Source organism: Gossypium hirsutum, chromosome A03 (genome assembly GCF_007990345.1).
Source record: "Gossypium hirsutum isolate 1008001.06 chromosome A03, Gossypium_hirsutum_v2.1, whole genome shotgun sequence".
In the NCBI taxonomy this organism is placed as follows: Eukaryota; Viridiplantae; Streptophyta; class Magnoliopsida; order Malvales; family Malvaceae; genus Gossypium; species Gossypium hirsutum.
Window position 1 is genome coordinate 2,904,790 of NC_053426.1, and position 23,702 is coordinate 2,928,491.

Here is a 23,702-nt window from a genome sequence, read left to right on the forward strand (position 1 = left end):
CTGTTTCTTTATTTTTAATTAAAAATAAGAAAAAAAAATTAGTTACATATTGAACATAGACAAAATTATTTATACTATAATTTAAAAATCTTGCTAAATTAATATCACCTATCAACTAAATCTCAACTTAATTAAAAAATTATTAAAAACTTATTTTTTATAAAATAATAAACATTATTATTAGAATTTTTTATTTTTTATATATTTATATAAAATTTAAAAAAAACGCAAAGAAATAAATTTAAACTTTTACCACAATCTTCAATACTTTAATTTATCATTTAAATAAAAAAATCAAGTATGATAGAAGAACAAAAACCAAAATTTGACCGAGGTAGATCCAATCTTCAAAATAAAGAATAAAATATATGGCCATATGAGTATTAGGTTACATTCTTAAGACATTTTAGTGCACATGTGTATGTCAAAATTTAAACCAACACTATTGGGTTTTCAAAATAAAGAATAAAATATATGGCCATATGTGTGTTTATCTTGTTGCTAGATTGAAAGTTCATTACACATATTTTGTTTTCTTCTATAGTATCATTCATCTTCAATTTATTTATTCTTTTTTAAGTTTATGGTTATTTTCAGAATTTGAATTTAAATTTTTTTCTTTGAGGGTTAAATATTTTTTGAGATTTGAATTTGGTAATTACTTCTTCATTGAGATTTACTTTTTCTTCTGTCTAAGCTAGTCTTAGAACTTGGCAATTGTTCTCACATTGGGGCTTAAATTTTTTTTTTGTACAAGTTAATCATTGATATTTCTTTGAAAACCCTAAAGTTAATGGGCAATGTGAAAATAATTATCAAGTTTATTCCCCAATGTGAGAACAATTGCCAAGTTCATGGACTAACTTGGACAGAAAAATTTGGCCTCAATGTGAGAGTAGTTGCCTAGTTCAGGTCTCAATATAAGTGATGCTTCATGAACCAACTAAAAATTTGACTAAGGCAAGTGAGAGTAGTTGCCTAGTAGGCCGTGTGGCATAACACGGGCGTGTGATTGACGAGGCTAGGCTGTGCGCACAAGACACGGCCCTGTGTGACACAAGGGTTAGACTGATTTGGGTCGTGTAGGCCACATGAGCAGTCCACACGGGCGTGTGGAATTTTGGGCCACGTGTGGGCCGCACGGGCAGGCCACATGGGCGTGTGAACCCATTTTCACTGAATTGATTGCTAAGGTTGCACAGGTTGCCCAAGTCAACTGTGAACTTACTGTACGGTCAGTAAGCATTACTTAGACCCCTAATTGTGTGAACTGACTGATTGATGGATATGTATATATTGAGTATGATGATAGTATGCATGTATACATTTACTGATTATATGTACTGATATCATGAGATAGCATGTCACGTATTATATGTTACATTGCATGGGGTTGGGTTGGTTTTATTTGGAGGAAGTGTACTGAAAGGCTCTTAAGCCTAATATACTGGTAGCTCAACTGGAAACTACTATTTTGTGCCGAATTCGGTACTACCTGGAATGTAGGGATGGGTGGGTTGATTTAATCCCAACATGGAATGTAGGGTTGGACAGAGATGGTGTGTAGAGGCTGGTTGGGTAGGACTTTGTTACTGAATATTGTATATCTGTTATTGATACAGTGATGGGCTGAGGCCCTTGTGCATATTGATACTAAAAGGGGCTTAGGCCCAAGACTGTTTTTGACGGTGCATTGTATTTATTATTGTTTGTTTTCTGTAGGATTACACACTGAGTTTATGTAAACTCACCCATCTCTGTTTAATGTGCATAGGTAATCCCCAGACCTAGCCGGATCGGTGCGGCAAAAGACTCGATGTGACCACAGTTTTTGGACAATTACGATTTATAAATTGGTTATTTATGGTTTTAATTACCGTGGTTTATTTGGATGTAATTTAGGGACTTTTTGGGACTTTTTGGGACTTTTGCTTAAATTTGGTTTTATTTATTCTTATGGATTTATAAATGCTAGACGTAGGAAAACTCAGTTTTCAAAAAGGCAAGTTTTCTTAAAACACGCGATTTACTCAAAACGGTTTTAAAAGCTTCCACAATGTATATGTTTAAAACAATCGGTTAAACGAGTAAGGATTTTAGAAATAATAAGAGATAAGAAAAGTAACTAAATGGAAATGGACTTATCGTAGACACTTAGTTTTCAAACACCCTAACATGTGACATCGCTAGATTCGGTCATATGTCTAGGCCGGGTTTGGGGTGTTACATAAACCCTCATGAACAAAACTTACCCGCTTCACCTCCGATAAAACGAAACACACAAGGACGATCAAACTTGACGACAACATGTAACGTGAGTGAAACAGAAGAAACAAGAAATCAAAAGAACTAAAATTTGGGGAAAGTATCGACAATTAACAGAGGGAACAAAAAGAAAAAATATGAAAAAGGAAATGGGAAAAGAACGTCAAACTAAAAAAAACTCCTTTTTCAAGTCAAACTAAAAAAAACTCCTTTTTCAAATTTTAAAAGTAAATCTTTAAAACTTTAAAAGCAAAACCAAAATAAATTAATTCCTCAAAACACACATGAGGACTCAAACCTAAAATCCAAAGGTAAATTAACACAGTTACCACCATCGAACTAGCAAACTCATTCTAACATTAAAACGCAAAAACCCACTCAAGTGCTCAAGCTATTCAATGACCCTAATCACAACCTCAAAACTTCTAACCCCAAATTTAGGGGTATTACAATTCAAAAGTTTTCATTTAAGTCACTGAACTATTCAAAAGTTTTTTATTTAAATCACCAAACTATTAAGTTTTTTAACAAAAAAGATTCACCAGTAAACTCCAAGTACGATTCAATAATTGGTTTGCTGAATTAATATTCATTGACGCATAAAGGAACATACCTTATATTCAAGTCGATCTAATGATTAGTGTCGGAGATTAGAGAAAAAAGTTTTTTGAATTTTGATTCATAGATTCTTGAGGTCCAAAGTTGTTTAATGAAAAAAAATTAAATTGTAAAAGAGAAGAGGAACGAGAATTTTTTATTGGTGCAGGTAATGCAAACAAAGAAACTTATATAACATCAATTTTAACAATCCAACCACTTAAATAAAAATTTTCAAATAATTCAATGACTAAATTATAATTTTTTAATTAAATAACCAAAATAAAAAAATAATTGTAATTTAGTAATCAATTTACCCAAAAGTTTGGAGGTAGGTCTTTTAACAACACCACCCACAATGAAAGAACCCTCAATTTAAAACTCTGAAAGTGGTAATTCATTTCAATTAATCCTAATGATTAATTCGGTAATACTATGATGGAAAATTTTATAATAACAATTAAATTCCTAGAAATAAAATTATAAAAAACTAAAATTTAAATTTACAAAGAGTAAAAAGGCTTATAGCATGTTTTAACCCATAGTTATAATTTAAAACCTTTGAACTCATTTATATACATGATGAGGATACACTTTATTTTCCATCGTATTATTAAATTTACATTTAAAAATAAAATAGAAGTTGTGATAATTATCTATTTAAAAATAATTATAATTTGATTTACAACTATTAGTTAAAAATTTGTGTTAATTTTAAAATAGAATTATTATTTGAAGAGAACTGTAAGTATAAAATATAAAAAACAAGTTGTGTTAATTTTATTTATGTTAAATAAAGATATTACTTGAATAGAATTCTAAGCATAGTAATTAATATTAATTTAATTATGTTAATTAATCATTGTTTTGAATAAGGTTACTTTGCATTAATTACATAAAGTAAAACTATTTTGTACATTTGCATGTTGAATATATTAAAAATGTTTTAATTATGGTTCGAAAATTTTCTATTATAACATTTGAATTGATAAGTTAATATGTTTTAATTATATTCAACAATTCAAATAAAAAAATTATTTTACATTAATTATTGTAATTAAAATATAATCTTTACAATACTGATAAAATGTTAAGTACATAAAATCACATGCAACGTATGTGACATTAGAAATTAATTTAAAAAAGTATTACATGCCATACATGAAAAAGTAGAGATTTTTTCATCATTTAATATTAACAAAATAAAATATTTAAATTTGTATTACCAAAGTACCAAATAAAAGTTCTAACCATTATTTCAATTAAGTCTTGATGAATAAATAAATAAAAATAAGTTATTCAAGTCAAGTTAACATAAAAATTTGGGTTTATTTATTTATGGTGAATGAAACAAAGAATGGTTACATTAAACACATCACGGAATAAACTATTATATCAATGATCTTTGATACAAATCAAATTAAAAACAAACAACGGAAATCGAACAATTCAAAGGCTTCAACATATATAAAATGTAACTACCCATATTTCACGAGCACCGAAAAAGTGAATTTAGGGCCTCCGTCTTAGGAAAACGAGTCCATAAATATTTATTAAAAATATTTACGAAGTTAGTTATGGGTTGAATTAGATTTTGATTAGGTGAATTTAGTTTAATTAGAAGTAATTATTAAAAAAGATTAAATTGAATAGAGCGTAAAAGATTAATTTTTAAATAGAGAAAAATGACAAGAGACTAAATTAGCAATTAAACCAAATTAGTGACATGTGTAAGATAGAGAATAAATACATGTGTATTTAAATTATTAGTACAAATGTATGTTATATATATATTTACTTATTTATTAAGTAAAAGATATTTAATTATTTATTATTTATTATTTATTATTATTATTATATTTTATCAAATAATTGAGATAATGACAAATGTGTGGCGATGAATTTTTAAATATGTGCATGTGTGTATGGACACACATGTATTATTTTTATTTGTTATTATATAGATATTTTATAATTAAATATTAATTAAGTAAATAAAATGAAATAAAGAAACAAAAGAAAAAGAATAGAAAGTTATAGAGAAAGAAACGTGAAAGAGAGAAAGAAAGAAGAAAAGAAAAAGAAAAAGGGAAAATTCAAGGTTAAGGGCTTAAAGCTTGATTGGTAAGTTGATTTAGTTCTTTTTCTTGTGATTTTTATGTGTATGAAATCCTAATTCAAAGTTCTACATGTATGAGGTTAATATGAAGAAAAATAATGAATTTTTAGATGTTTATTTAGATGAATAATTTGAGGATTTAGGGGTTAATTTAATAGAAATTTAAGTTAGAAGTGAAAAATGAGTGAATTGTTAAAAGAATTTTAAGTTACTTTTAAGTAGGGACTAAATAGAAAGGAGCTCAAAAGTTATGCTTTATGATGAATTTTATGAGCTAGAATTTATTAATGAGATGATTAAATGAAAATATGAAGATTAGGTTAAAGAAAAAGATTGGCTATGGAAAAAGGATGAAATTGGAATTTTTGTAAAAGTTTGGTAGATAGTGAAAATGTGATTTATGAATTAGTGTATTGATAAATTTTAATTGTATAATTGTTCGTAGCTAACGTAGCACCGGAATCATCGTTGATTGAGAAGGGAAAGGAAAAAGTGATTGAGGAATAGCTCGAGAAAAATATCGGTTTGTATTATCATAATTCAAGTTATTTCTTATTAAATGTTTAATTTTAATATATGTGTATGGAATTTGAATGTGAGGTAAGTAGTGATATTTGAATTGAATGAAAATTGGATTTGATTGATGAATGTATACATGTGTGAAATTGAATTGTATAATGATTTATGGTGAATTTGAAATTGTGAATGAATTGTTATTGCGATGGATTTGAATTCGAATGATTACGATTAACTAAAAGTGAAAGTGATATGAATATGTGATTTTGATACCCTATTAGCTAGTCGGGCTAGGGTGGATATAGTTGGCATGCCATAGGATAGGAAGAGTTCAGGGATTCTTCGACCTCGAGTCGATGAGACACTTGGTGTGTCATATTTACTTAGGATAGATTCGATGAGGCGGTAGTCGCCACTTTGCTTCGGCTTAGCCGATGAGACGTTGGTCGTCACTTATTGCTTCGAACTATTCGATGAGGCGTTGATCGCCATTCTGGTGTGTTTGGTTGGATCCGTGTATCCGCCAAAGTCCGAATCATGTTAATAGGGGAAAATAAGTGAAATAAATAAATCAAATGAATTTGATTAATCGAGCTGTCGATTAAAATGAGAAAGTGATATTGTAAGATGGAATATGAGATGAAACTTGTAAAGAGATTGAAGGCATGAACCAAAGGTTTATGAAGTGTTATATTTGAAATGAGAATTGAATAATTATATGTGGTTGAGAGATGAATCAAAGTTTCATGAGTTAATTGAAATCACATTAATGATTTATTGGATCTAACATTGGAAATGATATAATGGAAATATGATAGTTTGGTATGAATTTATATGTATGATTTACTAATTATCTATGTATGTTATGATATTTTATTGTTGTTATAATTTGAATTATGATAATAGCACTAAGTATTTCCAATACTTAGCGTACGGTTGTTTTCCGTGCGCAGGTTAGGTAAAGTTGAAGTTCAGTTAAGCATCCGAGTCAATCCCGACCTCAACTCAATTTTGGTGATGTATCTATCTTTTAGAAATGTGGCATGTACTAGAGTTGGTGTTTGTCACTTGTAAATGTTTTATATTTTGAATGTAAATGTAGTGCATAATCCTTAAGAGGTAATGAAATGAATGAATGAATATTTGTTAAGTTTGAAAGGTTTGATGAATGTTATTTGATCAAGATTTATAAGTAAATGTTTTGGGCATGAATTAGGTGTTTTTAGCATGTGAAAATAGCTTTAAAATGGTGAAAAATCATGTTTTCACACGGCCAAGTCACATGGGCGTGTGCCAGGCTGTGTGGCAAAGTCAGAATTGGTCACAGGTTAGTCCCACAGCCATGTGAGAAAAACAGATCTGCCCACGGGCTGGCCCCACGGCCATGTTGAGCCCCACGGGCAGGCCACACGGGCATGTCCAGGCCACATGGGCGTGTGCCCCTATTCTCAAAGAAAAGTTTCCAAAATTCCCGGTTTAGTCCCAAAACACTTAAGTATATTTTGGGCCCGGTAGGTCCATATTAGGGACTTAAAGGTAGAATTTGATAAATTCTAAATTGAATTACAGATTTATAATTCGGTTTTGTTCGTTTATTAGTGTTTAATTCTAGTAATGCCTCATAATCCTATTTCGGCGACAGGTTGGGGTTAAGGGGTGTTACATTAAAATTGATCGAAGACAACTTCAACGTCCTCCAATTGACCAGCCACTTTAATAGATAAATAAGTTATGTAAGAAGAACACTACCATAACATTAAATTGAAGCATTATACTTAAAAAAGAAGTTTTATTTGGTGAGTAGATAAAATTCAATTATGATAATGAGAAATAAAGTAATATTTAGTGCATATTTTGATTTAAAAGTTAATAAGATATATGTATCAAATAATGTAGTGTTTATTCACCAAAAAAAAAAGAAAAAAAAAGTGTAGTGTTTGGTGACTTACCTTATCTATTCATCATTTGTTGTTGTCTTAAAAACATCATAATAAATCTCAGGGACATGGGCAATCTTATGCCAGTCTTCACCGGTACATCTTTTACTTAATTTTGGACACATTGCAATGCTTAATTTTTTGAGTGCAGTGAGGTGTTGCATCTCTTCTGGTAAAGACGACAACTTTAAGCAATTTCTAATGTAGAGGCATTGAAGCGATGTGAGATGTTGGAACCACGTTGGTAACGTCGAGAGATTCTGTAAGACTTGGATATACAATTGCTGCAAGGTTTTGGTGGACCACCCACAATGAAAGAACCCTCAGATTTAAAACTCTGAAAGTGGTAACTCATTTCAATTAATCCTATGTAATTCTGACTTTTGTAATGATTAATTCGGTAATTAACTGATATAGTTTGATGATTAACATAGTTGTTTTGAATTGTTTCAACAGGGTTTCAATTAAGAATTGAGGAAGGAAATATATGCTAAAGAATGGCTGAAAATTTAGCAAGTGACACAACCACAGTGCTCAAGAACAGGTGAAAAATAACCAGGAGAAACTGGATTACAACTAAAGCAAATCAACCAAAGGAAACGCAACTGGCACAGCAATTCTCAATCGGTCAACTCCTTGAAGTCCAGGCGGAAATGGTAGACATCAAGTTCCAACATGTTGATGATGGGGTTTAGCTTATTATGTGAGCTGTGAAGGTGCTGAAAAGAATATGGGAAGTTGGATGATCTGAAAAAAAAATAAGTATGTAGATTCGAGTTTTTAACCAAGTCATAATCTCTGTTTCTTTTGCCATGATATTGTAGTTGAAATGCAAAATAACTTTAACAAATTAATTTTAACTAAAAAGTAACCTTATAATAGTTTGAATTTAATAAAATAATTTTAAAAGAGTTAATATTTTTAATTGAATTTTGAAATTTAAAAAAAAAAAGTAAAAAGATTAAATTTCAAATTGACAAAGAGTAAAAAGACTTATGGCATATTTTAACTAAGAGTTATAATTTAAAACATTTGAACTCATTTATATAACTTAAAAAAGCACGAGTTTGAAAAAACATTTGGATTGACGAGAATACGTTTTATTTTCCATTATATTACTAAATTTACATTTTAAAATTAAAATTGAAATAAAATAGAAGTTGTGATAATTATCCATTTAAAAATATTTATAATTTAATAGCCGCTGTGATAATCACATATTTAAAAAAAACTATAATTTAATTTACAATTATTAGTTAAAAAATTTGGGTTAATTTTAAAATAAAATTATTATTTGAAGAGAACTCTAAGTATAAAATATAGAAAACAAGTTGTGCTGATTTTATTTTTGTTAAATAGAGCTATTACTTGAATAGAATTCTAAGCATCTTAATTATCACTTAATTAATATTAATTTAATTATATTAATTATTATTGTTTTGAATAAGGTTACTTTGCATTAATTACATAAAGTAAAATTATTTTGTATATTTGCATGTTGAATATATTAAAAATGTTTTAATTATGATTTGAAAAGTTTCTATTATAACATTTGAATTGATAAGTTAATATGTTTTAATTATATTCAACAATTTAAATAAAAAATATTATTTTACGTTAATTATTGTAATTAAAATATAATCTTTACAAAATTGATTAAATATTAAACGCATAAAATCACAGAGTGTTATATGCCATACATGAAAAAGTAGAGTTTTTTTAATCATATAATATTAACAAAATAAAATATTTAAATTTGTATTATCAAAGTACCAAATAAAAATTATAACCATTATTTCAATTAAGTCTTGATGAATAATAAAATAAAATAAGTTATTCAAGTCAAGTCAACATAAAAATTTGATTTTATTTATTTGTGATGAAGGAAACAAAGAATGATTACATTTAAACATATCACAGAACATATTATTATATCAATGGTCTTTGATACAAATCAAATTAAAAACAAGTAACGGAAATCGAACAACTCAAAGACTTCAACGTCCTCCAATTGACCTGCCACTTTAATAGAAAAATAAGTTATGTTAGAAGAACACTACCATAACATTAAATTGAAGCATTATACTTCAAAGTGAAGTTTTATTTAGTGAGTAGATAAAATTCGATTATGTTAATGAGAAATAAAGTAATATTTAGTGCATTTTTTGATTTAAAAGTTAATAAGATATATGTATCTAATAGTGTAGTGTTTATTCACCAAAAAAAAGAAAAAAAAAAGTGTAGTGTTTGGTGACTTACCTTATCTATTCATCATTTGTTGTTGTCTTAAAAACATCATAATAAATCTCAGGGACATGGGCAATCTTATGCCAGTCTTCACCGGTACATCTTTTACTTAATTTTGGACACATTGCAATGCTTAATTTTTTGAGTGCAGTGAGGTGTTGCATCTCTTCTGGTAAAGACGACAACTTTAAGCAATTTCTAATGTAGAGGCATTGAAGCGATGTGAGATGTTGGAACCACGTTGGTAACGTCGAGAGATTCTGTAAGTCTTGGATATACAATTGCTGCAAGGTTTTGGTGGATCCTAGAAGAATCCATTGGGGTAGTAACTCCAGGTTTGGCAGACCTCCGATTGCCAATTTTCTAAGGCTACCACCTTCTTTCCTCTCAAGTTCCAACTCCTCCATAGTGAGATCAAGCTTCTCACAATTTAAAATTGCCAAAGTTTCTAATGCAGTTAGGTATTTTAAACCTTGTGGCAATGAAACCAAGTTGTTGCATTCTTCGATGAACAATTCTCGAAGGGCTGTGAGCTTTTGAATGTCTTCAAACAATTTTTCTAAATTTTTACATTCAGAAAAGATCAACCTTCGAAGAGAAGTTAGGCACGATGTTCCATTCTCTTGCAAACTCGTCTGTTTTGTTGTTACCGTTAATTCTCTAAGGCTAATCAGGTACCTTATGTCTTTTGGTAACTCTTCAATTCCCCTACATCCAGCAAGCTCAAGTGTTTGCAAACTCTGCAAATTGCAAATGGAATTTGGAAGTCTTTTTATATTTCCATTGTAGGCTAGGTTCAAATCTCTCAACTGCTTTAAATAACGTATATTGGTTGGCAAATGCTCAAAACTGCAGCCAGACAAATGTAGCACCCTCAAATGTTTAGACCTTGAGATGACTTCTGCAATAAGAGATTCGCTATCAGCATTGCCGCCTTCATCTAACAAGAAAAATGATTGTAGACGGCCCAAGTTATTTGGCAACTGGGAAGCAGCTTGCTTTGATTTATCAAACCATAAATATCGAACATTCCCAGTCGAATAATGGTTATATGAATTCTCCTCGTTTTGCACCACTGATAATGCAAGATCATGTACTAAATCATGCATTTTCAAGGTGGAAAAAAAACACTTTTCTTCAACTTGTTGGAAGAAACATCTTGATAGTAACTCTTGTATATACCGATTCCCAATATCTTCTGGCTCTTCATTTTCGTATGGTGATTGCAAAAAGCCATTGGCCATCCACAATCGGATCAAATAGATTGGATAGAATTCAAAATCTTTTGGAAAAACTGAACAAAAGGCAAAACATTGCTTTAAATACCAGGGCAAATGATAATAACTTAGTTTGAGAGCAGGCAGTATGTCATCTTCCTCCTGTTTCAATTTCCATAGCTCACTGTCTCTGACACGTTCCCAATCATGTTGTTCCCTAGTTGAACAGAGTAGGCTGCCTAAAGTCTTCACGGCCAAAGCAACCCCTTTGCATTTTTGAACAATTCCTTCCCCGATTCTTACAAGATTGTCATGTTGTTTCTCTTCGCCTTCTTTAAAGGCAAGTTTAAGAAACAATGATAGACAATTGTCATAAGAAAGATGCTCTAAATCATATGGAGGGATTGTGCCTGTGATTGTAGCCACTTTGCGGATACGAGTTGTGACAATTATTCTACTCCCTTGGGCTCCCCCACACAGCAAATCTTTCAGCTCACTCCACTTCTTCTTGTCCCCGTTCCAGACATCATCTAGTACCATCAAAAATCTTTTACCATCCAAACGATCGTGTAAAACTTTATGTAATTCCTCCTTATTCTTCTCCTTGCAGTTCATACCAGTGGCAGATTTAATGATTTTTATCATCAGTTGTTTGATGTCAAAATCCTCTGTAACACACACCCAAATTCTCAATTCAAAATGCGACTTCACACTCTCCTCGTTAAACACCAATTGGGCAAGGGTAGTTTTCCCAATACCTCCGATCCCAACTATGGGAAGGACAGGGATATCTTCCCCATCAGTTGGATTCATTAACAAGTTTAGTAGGTGTTGTTTAGCTTCATCTCGACCGATGACACTAGATGTCTTAACAAAGGAGTAGGTTTCCCTCCCACGATGTATGACGTTAGTTTCATGATTTTGAGTGACATGAAACTTGGCCTTGTTAGCCGCAATCTCATTCAACATCTCGTTTAACTTTTTGATCTTACAGCCCATCCTAAAGCGAAATGCCAAAGGGTTAGAGCCAGAAAAGAAATGGCGTACCTTCCTTCCAGTGCTTCCCCGTTCCAGGACTTGCCTCCTCAATGCTTGGATCTCGAACTCGTCTATCAAATCTTCCACGTCATAGCAAGCATCTTTGAACCTTTGTAGCCAAAGACTGAGCTCCTGGGTACGAACCTGTTGTTGTTCAGCATCCAGGACCACAGCTCTGATAGCAGCTAGCGTGTCTTTAAGCTTTTCGAACTCATTTCGAACACCCCATGCGGAGCAAATTCCTTCGTAAGCAACATTGCCTAGTTTCTCCAATACTTTTCTGGCGATCCCGAATGCAAAGAATTGAGCCATTTTGTTTAGGTGGAGGAATAGAAGTAATATGGGCTATTGTTTTTGGTAGGAAATTTGGGATTAAAAGGTAATAAAAGCGGACATGGGGCCATTGTTGAAGGTATATATGTAGGAACATAAAAAGGAATGATTTGGGTTGTGTGTGTTGCAGCATAGATTGCAAAGTTCGTGAAGTGAGGCATATGTTCTTAATGTTTCCTTTTGGTGCAAAATAAGGTTTGAAGTGTTGGTTGGGTAAAGGATTTATTCATTGGTGAGGATGGGGCATCCTAAAATTACAAAATTAAATATTACAAAACCCTGAATTCATGAAATTAGAAGGTTTTATATCAAGCTTTCCTGCTTGAAGACACTTTAAGATTTTAATTAAGTAAATATAACTATAAATATAAAAGTTTATTTGAGAAATTCTTAGCTAAAATTCCTCAATAGGATTAAAATCTTGGCATAATTATTTATTTGATCCTCAATTTTAAAATAAAGTTAGTTAATTTCCTATTTTAAATTTTTACCTCTTTTAGTCTTTAAATTTATTTTTTTTGTTAAATCACCCTAAAATGAATGAAAAAGTTAACTTCTGTTAACATTGCTGATGTGACAATATACATGGATGTCACGTGAATAATTAATTTTTCTAATTTTAAAATTTTTAAAAAATATATTAAAATATTAAAAATAAAAAAGTATTAAAATCGTTTTAAAAAGTATAAAAAGTATAAAAATTATTAATTTTTTTAAAATGTTTTTAATTTAAAAAATTAATTAATTGTTAACATAGCATACACATGGATTACCACGTGGATGTCACGTCAGTAATTTTTTAAAATTTTCAAAAATTTCAAAAAAAATTATAAACAAATATTAAAAATAAAAAATTATTAAAATTATTTTAAAAAGTAAAAAAATATTTTTAATTTTTAAAAAATTAATTAATTGTTAATATGACATACACATGGTAATTCACGAGTATGTTACGTCAACAAAGTTAACAGACGTTCACTTTTTTATTTATTTTGTGGTGATTTGACAAACAACGCAAATTTAAGAGCTAAACGAGACAATTAAAATAAAGGACTAAAATAAAAAAAATTAATGTTAGAGGATCATATAAGTTATAATGTCTAAAATCTTTAATTTGCATTAATCCACCAACTAAAGATCAGAAAGTTGGGGATTGAATTCTTTGTTTGATCCCTCTAAGCAACATTTCTGGAAATTAATGATCCAAAAACCACCTTTTTTATGGCCACTTACTCTCATATGTTATACATAATATTATGCGAGAATTTCAGAATATTTTGAATAGAAATTGCATTAGTATGCATGATTCTAATAAATTTTGTTATGGTGGATTTTAAAAAGACTAATAATGTTTGGGGTTTAGGGTTTAAATTTTTTATTGAAAATTATAAAAAAATTTATAATTATTTTATTTTTTAAGAAAATTTTAATTTTTTTTAATTTTGAAGAGCTTTTTCATAATTTTTAAATTGTTTGTTGGTGTAGTAACAAAATGATGTTATATCAGCAATGAAAGATAGATAGCTAATTTGCTCCAAATAAAAGAATAAAGGGTCAAATCAAATAATTTTAATAATTGATTATTTTACTCATTGTACAGAGACCAATTTAACCATTTTTAAATAAAGGACCAAAATACAATTTGAGATATATTATACTGACTGCTATGCTACTTTTTTCTAATATATTGAATAGACATTACATTAATGTGTAAATGTTTGAATGTATTATACTGAAGGTTTAGATTTATAAAAATGTTATTTCTAAAAATAATTATGAATATTAAAATTTATTAAATTTCATTTTTATAATAATAAATAATATTTGATGCATAATTGATATATAGGTTTGAAAACCATGATATTTTTATAATAATATTTGGGGTTGAATTTTTTTTAGTCCAACTTAATCCCTGATATTTATTTGAAAACCATAAAGTTCAGGCACAATATGAAAATAATTGTCAAGTTTATGCTCCGATATGAGAATAATTGTTAAGTTCAGGGACTAACTTGGATAAAATAAAGTTTTGGCCTCAATGTGAGTGGAGTTGTCTAGTTCAAGTCTCAATATGATAATAATTGCCAACTTTAGAGACAAAATTGAACTAAAAAAAAGTTCAAACCCCAATACAAGAGTAATTGTTAAGTTTACCCCACATGGTAGTTGGTATCGTTCTGGTACTACCCTATAAGCCAAAACATTTTGTTATGGTAGTAAACCGAAACAATAAACTTTAGGTTCCATTTTGATGCAAATTCCTATTGGTACCAACCATATCGGTGCGTACTGGCTGATTTCGCTCATACTAACCGAAATATGGTGTATCGATCAGTAACAAAAAATAATTTTACATTTAAATTATTTATTTGTACCAAAAATAATTTTAAAATATATTTTAATTTTAAATTAATTTTTATTATTTGTTTTTTGGAATTGTTGAATTATAAATTGTTATATGTATGGAATGAGATATAATTTTTTTGTTTAATTTATGCAATAATTTTTTTACTTGCTTATTTTGAGGTTGTTTTATGATGAATTGTATTTGTGAAGTTTATAAAATCCTTTTTTTACCACTCCAATTAAAGTTTTATTTTTTATGAGCATTTTGTATTTGGGATTTATTTTAACCTCATTATTTGATATTTGTAAATACCTTTTATATGCATATATCAAATCTTTTATTAAAATAGTGATAAATTCAAAACACATTAATACTGCTACCTACCAATACTAGTAGAAAAATGGTACATCTACTAATACGATATTGACTTCCTTGGATTTAACCCAAAGTGCAATCAACCTCACTATTACATCTAATACTCTTAATTTTTTTTAAAAAAGTTTAGGGTAAACTATATCATTAGTTACTAAATTATGGGTAAGTGTAGCGACGTAAAAATTTTGGTTTGGGGTCGGTCGCTAATTGTGGCGATTAAAAACTTGGAAATTGAAATTTGATTTAAAATAAACCGGGAGTCGCCACCGATCCTTTTTTCTAGGTGTGATCGGACACCTATTAGATTTCTTTTTAAAAACGAGGAAAAGGCCGAGTTAAGGTCTACGTTAAAAGCCAGAGAAAAATTAGGGTTCGGGAGTCGGTTACGCGCGAGGAAGGTATTAGCACCCTCGCGACGCCCAAAAATTGGTATCTCATAAACAAGTGTTGTCTTGATTTTCAAAATATGAGTTCAAAGTAATATTCAATCGTGATCTGATTCAAAAGACGAAAACTTTCAATTTTTGATTTCCTTTTTTTTGAGAAGGGTATACCGTCCTAACACGAGTCGATTGATGTTTACCCAACATAGCGATGAAATCGACGACATGGTGTTAAATCGATATATTGCCTTACGTATTGAAATTAATAAAAACACGAATAAATATTTTAAAATAATGAACAACGGAGAAATACAAGAACGGACGGAAAACGAAAGATAATAGTTGGGAACACATCATGGCACATAATACATACAACAATGATATTTAAAAAAATGACAATGCGCGTGATATTAAATGTAACAATAGTATCATACAGGAGAATACAGTGAGAATACAACGAATATACATACACGGATAATTAAGAGTATATATGTAAAATATATATATAAATAACGATAGTATTGGAAAACATACTATATAATATTCGAAGTATATACAAAATATAGATGAAAATACAATGTCAAAAAGTATATATCTACATAATAATATTAAAATAAATGACGAGTAATAATAATGAAAATAATAGATATAATAGTAAACATAACAATATGTGAAAATAATATTATGTATAAAGATATATATGTAGAATAAAATATACATACTAATAATAAATATAATAAGAATAAATAAACGTAATAATAGTATAAACATGGGTAATAGGATATTTTAATACATACGGAATGTGTATAAAAAAATAATATACATAATATATAAAATACATATAATATATACGTACGTAACAAAACATATACTAGGGTTAATGATTATAATAGTAATGATGTTAAAACACGAAAGCATTGTATCATAACAAAAATACTATAATACATATATATAACCAAAATATACACTATTATAATAATGAAAATAATAAACAGAATAATAATAGGTACGATCATACTACATATATATATATATAAAAAGAACGTGCATACTTGTACACTAAAATATGCATCACTATTAAGAATATGATATTATAATAATAATAAAAATAACATGAAATTTCAAATAACTAAAATTAGCATTATATAGATATACATGTATACATACATCAAAACGATATACATTAATATATAAAATAATAATAATAGTGATAAAATAATACTAATATTTAATGAAGAAACGAAAATAAATAAAAAGGACTAAATAGAATCAATAGCAAAGTTTTAGAGTCAAAATTAAAATAAAGGCAAACAAGAGGATCAGCTTGAACACGCATGTAACCTCGGGGGGGGGGGGGGAAAGTGTAATAACCCCAGTCTTTTAAAACGATGCGCATTGCTAGGGGCTAAATTGGAAGTCGCTGCAAATGATAGGGCCAAATTGTGAAACATAAAAGATTTAATTGTAAAGTCTCAGAAAAGCGGAAGGACCAAGGGCGCAAATAGACCCTTGGTCCAAAAACATGCGGATCCTAGGCTTCCTTGGGTCGGGTCTCGGGTCAGAGGCCAAAACGACGTTGTTTTGGCCCTCTGAACCCACACATCAAAACGGCGCTGTTTCCTTTGTCTATAAAACTTTTTTTTTATAAGATATATATGTGTATAAAAAGAGAGGGGAAATAAAATGAAAGAACGGAAAAAGAAAGAAATAGAAAAATTTCGAAAGAAAAAAAAAGAAAATGTGGCAATCACCTTGTATTGTTCCTGTATTCTTTTGTTCTTGCTTTTGATTCTCTGCTATATTTTTTGTGTTATTCGATCTAGAATCACTATTTTTGTATTTGAAGATATGTTATATGTATTATCTCCTGTTTGTGAAACTGCTCAATCTAGCCCCCTTTACAGTGTTTCATTCGGCTTTTTATATAGCCCTATTAGTTACATTATTATTTTTTTCTAAATTTACTGATCGCGTGCTTCCTTTCATCTTGCAGGGGATGGGCACGGTGGAGCAGGTGGCCAGTGCTGGTGTCAAAAGGTTGGTGGGCAAGTGGGAGAGGCTGCGGCGCAAGTGGCAAGTGGGGGAGGGTAGGTGGCTAAGGTTAGTGGAATTAGGGTTTCTGAATGTTGAGTTTAGGTTATTGGGCTGGGGTAGTTGGGCTTCGGGTTTAGTTGTTTAGGCTTAGTTTAGGATGAGATGGGTATGGGTTTTGAGTAGGTTTAGTTATTGGGTTTTGGGGGTGGCCCAAAATTGGCCTGTACAGTAAGTTTTTGTTTTGGTCTCTTTATAACTAAAAAAGTTTCAATTTGGTCATTAAACTATTTGAAAGTTTTTATTTAAGTCATCAGGTTATTAAGTTTTTTTAACAAAAAAAGTTTTGCCAGTGAGCTCCAGGCGGCAATTCGATGATCGGAACAGTGAATCAATATCCATCAACACGTAGAGGAATATACCTAATATCCAAGTAGATCTACTATCAATGTCGGAAATCGGAGAAAAGAATTGTTTAAATTTTGGTTCGCAGATTCATGACGTCCCAAATTGTTTCATGAAAAAAAAATGAACAGTAGAAGAGAAAGGAAAGAAATACTTTTAATTGGTGCAAGCAGTACGAATAAAGAAAGCCATATCAATTTTAACAATCCAACGACTTAAATGAAAACTTTTAAATAGTTTAATGACTAAATTATAATTTTTTTAATTAAATAAACCAAAAATGAAAATTTACTTATAGATTAATAACTATTAACGTAGTTTACCCAAAAGTTTAGTAAGTTAGTGTAGGGATGGATTAAAATTTCTATTGGGGACGTAAATTCACGTGTACACATTCTAACCACACCACCCACAATGAAAGACCCTCAGATTTAAACCCTGAAAGTGGTGATTTGTGGAGGCCACGTTTTCCCATGAAACTTCACATGACTAAAACCTAAGCTTGTCTAATAAACCATATAATAATTTATCAGATTTGGACTGCATTTAAGAGCCCCTCTTTCTCTCTATTTAAAAATTCATTTCAATTAGGGTAAACTACAAAAATAATTATTTTTATTTGTCTCAGATTACATTTTAGTCATTTATGTTTGAAATGTTACGTTTTAGTCACTTACGTTATCGTTTTGTTACGAAATGGTCACTCTACCGTTAAGTTATGTTACCTCCCTAATAGCAATCCTACGTGGCAGTCAAAATGGATGTCTAATTGGGATGAGAATAGTTTTCCAGTCAAAATGGAAAAAGAAAACTCAAAGAAAAAGGAGACGAACGGTTTTTCTTTTTCAGTTTAAGGTGTAATTAATTTAAAATTTTTAATTAATTAAATTTATTTAATTAAAAACCTATCCCCGTCCCAATTGGGCATACAAGTTGACATTTAAAACTCATTTGGATTGCCACGTAGGATTGTCGTTAGTGAGGTAATGAAACTTAAAGACAGAGTGACCACTTTGTAACAAAACGATAACGTAAGTGACTAAATCGTAACATTTCAAACATAAGTGACTAAAATGTAATATGAGGCAAACAAAAGTGATTATTTTTATAGTTTACCCTTTCAATTAATCCTACGTAATTATGTCTTGTAATCATTAATTCGGTAATAATATGATGAAAATTTATATATTAATAGTCAAATTTCATTTTTTTAATTAAAAAATAATAAATTAAATTTTGTAAGTTAGATAAAAAAAAAAGTAAATTGATATTTCTGTTAAAAAATTTTATTCACTTATTATCTGATTGTTTGAATTAGTCTCTCTATGTCAAAATTTCATCCATTTCACTATCTATAAAAAGTTTGATCTATTTTTTCTATTAAATTTCCATTCGTTTTGTTTGAATTAGTTCCTTTATATCGGTATAAGGTACATGTGGCATACCAAGCGTCACTATTTGGTGGTTCCATCAACTACATCAACATTTAATAGTAAAAATGTATTGAATTTTTGATAGAAATACTAGTTTGAGCTTTGATCTTATGTATAAAGGAAAATTTGACCATTTTTTTTAATAAAGGGAAAAAAATATAATCTACAAAAACCTTCATAATATTTTTATGTACTCATTCAGACATATTTTCTTTATAATTATCAAATCAATATATACTAACTTTAACCAGAATGGAATTTTAACCCAGCATAACTAGAAATAATTATATAATGCATAATTTATGAGCTTTATATAAGTACAACTTTATTTACAATAGATATAATAAGAAGTAAAAAAAAATGCACGGATTGAGCTTTAGTTTAATTGGTATCGTTATTGTTGTAACATGCACGTAGAAGGATGCAGATTTAATCACGCTTAAATACATGTTATCTTCCGATTTAAATATTTTTTGAAAGTTTCACTAATACAAGAAGGTATAGTTACAAGCACAACATAGGAACAAATTGTAAGTATAAGCACAAATACATATTCGACCAACTACAATAGCATGTAAAATCAACCTAGTACAAAGCACAGCAGATAAAGAACTGGAAATAATTGGAGAAAACCCACACATGGCACATGCACAAAATGGTGTGGAGAGTCATACATTGTAATTGCATATGGTGAGACTTAACTATATCATTAGTAATAGATATTGTATAAAAAAATAAGAGTAAACTATATCATTAGTCACTAAATTATGAGTAAGTTTTCATTTTGGTTACTTAACTAAAAAAAAAGTTATAATATGGCCATTAAACTATTCAAAAGTTTTTCATTTAAGTCATTGATCTGTTCAAAAGTTTTTATTTAAGTCATTGGGTTGTTAAGGTTTTTTTTTTCAAGCTTCGCCAGTGAGCTCCAAGCGATGATTTGACGATCTGTGCGGTAGATCAATACCCATCGTCAAGTAGAAGAACATACTTTAGATCCAAGTCGATTTACGATCAATGCCGAAGATTGGAGAAAAAAGTTGTTTGAACTTTGGTTCATCGTTTTGTGACGTCCAAAGTTGTTTCATAAAAAAATTGAATTGTAGAAGAGAAGGGAAAGAGAGCTTTCAATTAGTGTGAGCAGTGCGAATAGAGAAAGCCATATAGCATGATTTTAGTAGCTCAATAACTTAAATGAAAACTTTTGAATAGTTCAATGACCAAATTGAAATTTTTAGTTAATTGACCAAAATGAAAACTTACCCCTAATTTAGTGACTAATGGTGTAGTTTACCCTAAAAATAAAACAATAAACATTATAATGGGGTGTTTTATTGACGACAACTACAACTTATATAATAAATATAAGAATTAAAATAATTTCAGTCCTAAATTTTAGTGAATTATTTCAAGCATATACAATCAAATAAAAAAAGTCAATAATAACATTTTTTTTATATTAGAAAGAGTAAAAGATATCAAAATTCTTTCTAATTTTCCAGCAAATATTTCAACCAATTTAAAATTAGCAGTAATAAATCCCTAAAAATAAATAAATTAACAAAGTTTTTTTAATAAAATTACTAATAATTAAAAACATATTAATAAAAATATGAATTCCAAATAATTTTCTAATAATCAATAAATATATTAATAATTACACACTTAAAAATAATTATATTGTATATTTGTATGTTGAATATATTAAAAATATTATAATTATGATTTCAAAATTTTCTATTATAATATTTGATTTAATAAATTAATATATTTTAATTATATTGAACAATTCAAATAAAAAATATTATTTTTATCATATAATATTAAAAAAATAAAAGATTTAAATTTGTGTTATCTAACCATTATTTCAATTAAGTCTTTATGAATAGAAAAAATAATATTCAAATACATAACTATTTTTTTGTAGACATAAAAATTTGAGTTTATTTATTTATTTGTGGCCAAGAAAACACAAGAAGTAAATTACACTTAAACACAAAAAGATTCAAATTATTATATAAATAGTCTTTGGTATAAATCAAATTACAAATATGAAAATCGAATAACATAAAGACTTTAATATATATAAGAATGAATCGAAGACAACTTCAACGTCCTCCAATTTAACCTACCACTTTAATATATAAAAAAATTATGTTAGAAAAACTCTGTCATAACATTAAATTGAGGCATTAAACTTCAGAGTAAATAAAATTCAATTATGTTAGTGACAAATAGAGTATATATATATCAAATATAGTATTGGCTGTCTTACCTTATCTATTTGTCATCTGTTTCGTCACAATAAAAGTCAAGGATATGAGCAATCTTAGGCCAGTCTTCACCGGTTTCTTCAATGCATCTTTTGCTTAATTTTGGACACCTTTCAATCATGAATCTTTTGAGTGCAGTGAGGTGTTGCATCCCTTCGGGCAGAAACAACAGCTTTGGGCAATCATCAATTTCAAGAATTTGAAGCGATGTGAGATGTTGGAACCATGTTGGTAACGTCGAGAGATTCTCCAATTCTCCGATACACAAGTGCTGCAATGTTTTGGCGGATCCTAGAAGAATCCACTGGGGTAGTGACTCCAGCTTTGGCACTCCTCCAATCGCCAGTTTCCGGAGGCTACCATCTTCTTTCCTCTCAAGTTCTAACTCCTCCATAGTGAGATCAAGATTTTCACAATTTACAATTGCCAAATTTTCTAATGTAGTTAGGTATTTTAAACCTTGTGGCAATGAAACCAAGTTGTGGCAATTATTTATGTACAATTCTCGAAGGGCTGTGAGGTTTTGAATGTCTTCAAACAATTTTTCTAAATTTTCACACTCAGAAAAGATCAACGTCCGAAGAGAAGTTAGGCACGATATTCCTTTCTCGTGCAAACGCGTCTGTTTTGTTGTTACCCATAATTCTCTAAGGCTAATCAGGTACCTTATGTCTTTTGGTAACTCTTCAATTCCCCTACATCCATCAAGGTAAAGTGTTTGCAAACTCTGCAAATTGCAAATGGAATTTGGAAGTCTTTTTATATTTCCATTGTAGGCTAGGTTCAAATATCTCAACTGCTTTAAATAACGTATGTTGTTTGGCAATTGCTCTAAACTGCAGTTAGCCAAATCTAACACCCTCAAATGTTTAGACCTTGAGATGACTGCTGCAATAAGAGATTCGCTATCAGCCTTGCCTTCTTCATCTAATAACAAAAGTGATCGCAGACAACCCAAGTTATTTGGCAACTGAGAAGCATCTTGCTTTGATAGATCAAACCATAAATGCCGAACATTCCCAGTCGAATAATGGTTACATGAATTCACCTCATTTTGCGCCACTGATAATGCAACATCATGTACTAAATCATGCATTTTAAAGATGAAAGGGAAAAAATTATCTTCAACTTGTTGGAAGAAAGATCTTGATAGTAACTCTTGTATATACCGATTCCCAATATCTTCTGGCTCTTCATTTTCGTATGGTGATTGCAAAAAGCCATTTGCCATCCAAAGGGAGACCAAAAAGAGATGATCGAATTCAAAATCTTTTGGAAAAACTGAACAAAAAGCAAAACATTGCTTTATATTGGAAATTGGCCAACCATGCTGCTGTTACATTTTGTGGTTGAAGTGCATGCAGCTTGATGACATGCTGCAGCACATATGCTTGCTGTAACAGCAAGGTTTCTCTTTAGTTTCATTCTAATTAATCTAGTTTAAAATGGACAAGTTGATGACAACTTGATGCATTAGGTGTTGAATGACTAGTTTAGGTGGCTTGTTTATGTGTACAAGCAATGTTTTAATAGTCCCAATGCTGATTAGTGGGGTTAGTTGACTATTTGGTGATGTATTTGACTATAAATGTATGTTTTTTCTAGTTGAATGAATGAGCTGAATGAGCTATCAGCCATTAGCTCCCTTGCTGCACATTTGTGAGCAAGTAAAAATGCTTCTTGCACCTTGCTTCATGTTCTGTGCTCTTGTTCTCTCTTTTGTTGCTGCCTCTTGCACCAACAATTGGTATCGAGAGCTCTTGTCTTAGTGGACCTGTTGCTTCAAAACAAGGAACTTGATGGCTTCTTCAGGATTTTCACCAGCAGCCCCACCAGTCTTCAATGGAGAAGGCTTTCACATATGGCTGGTCAAGATGAAGACTTACCTACAGGCCTTCGATCTGTGGGAAGTTGTTAACATAGATGCTGAGCCAGCACCACTGAGGGCTAATCCCACAGTAGCTCAGATCAGACAACATGCTGATGAGAGGACCAAAAGGCACAAAGCCATGTCCTGTATTCAGAACTGTGTATCAGATGTCATCTTTACCAGAATTATGGCCTGTGAGACTCCAAAACAGGCCTGGGACAAGCTTAAGGAGGAGTTTCAAGGCACTGAGAGAACAAGGCAACAGCAGCTGTTGAACTTGAGAAGGGATTTCGAGAATTTGAAGATGAAGGAAGAA

General features: G+C 30.1%; 2 protein-coding genes across 2 annotated transcripts; both read right to left on the reverse strand.

Annotated features, from left to right (window-relative positions):
• Positions 1 to 9,698: 9,698 nt before the first annotated feature.
• Positions 9,699 to 12,248, reverse strand: LOC107887490 (putative disease resistance protein RGA4). The gene has a single exon (XM_016811750.2). It carries the CDS (start codon positions 12,246 to 12,248, stop codon positions 9,699 to 9,701), a length of 2,550 nt encoding a protein of 849 aa, XP_016667239.2.
• Positions 12,249 to 21,523: 9,275 nt separating this feature from the next.
• Positions 21,524 to 22,747, reverse strand: LOC107887489 (putative disease resistance protein RGA1). The gene has a single exon (XM_016811749.1). It carries the CDS (start codon positions 22,745 to 22,747, stop codon positions 21,524 to 21,526), a length of 1,224 nt encoding a protein of 407 aa, XP_016667238.1.
• Positions 22,748 to 23,702: the final 955 nt, after the last annotated feature.

What these genes read in the sequence shown, in the direction of transcription:
- LOC107887490 (XM_016811750.2), bottom strand. Translation starts at nt 12,248, where the DNA reads ATGGCTCAATTCTTTGCATTCGGGATCGCCAGAAAAGTATTGGAGAAA.
- LOC107887489 (XM_016811749.1), bottom strand. Translation starts at nt 22,747, where the DNA reads ATGGCAAATGGCTTTTTGCAATCACCATACGAAAATGAAGAGCCAGAA.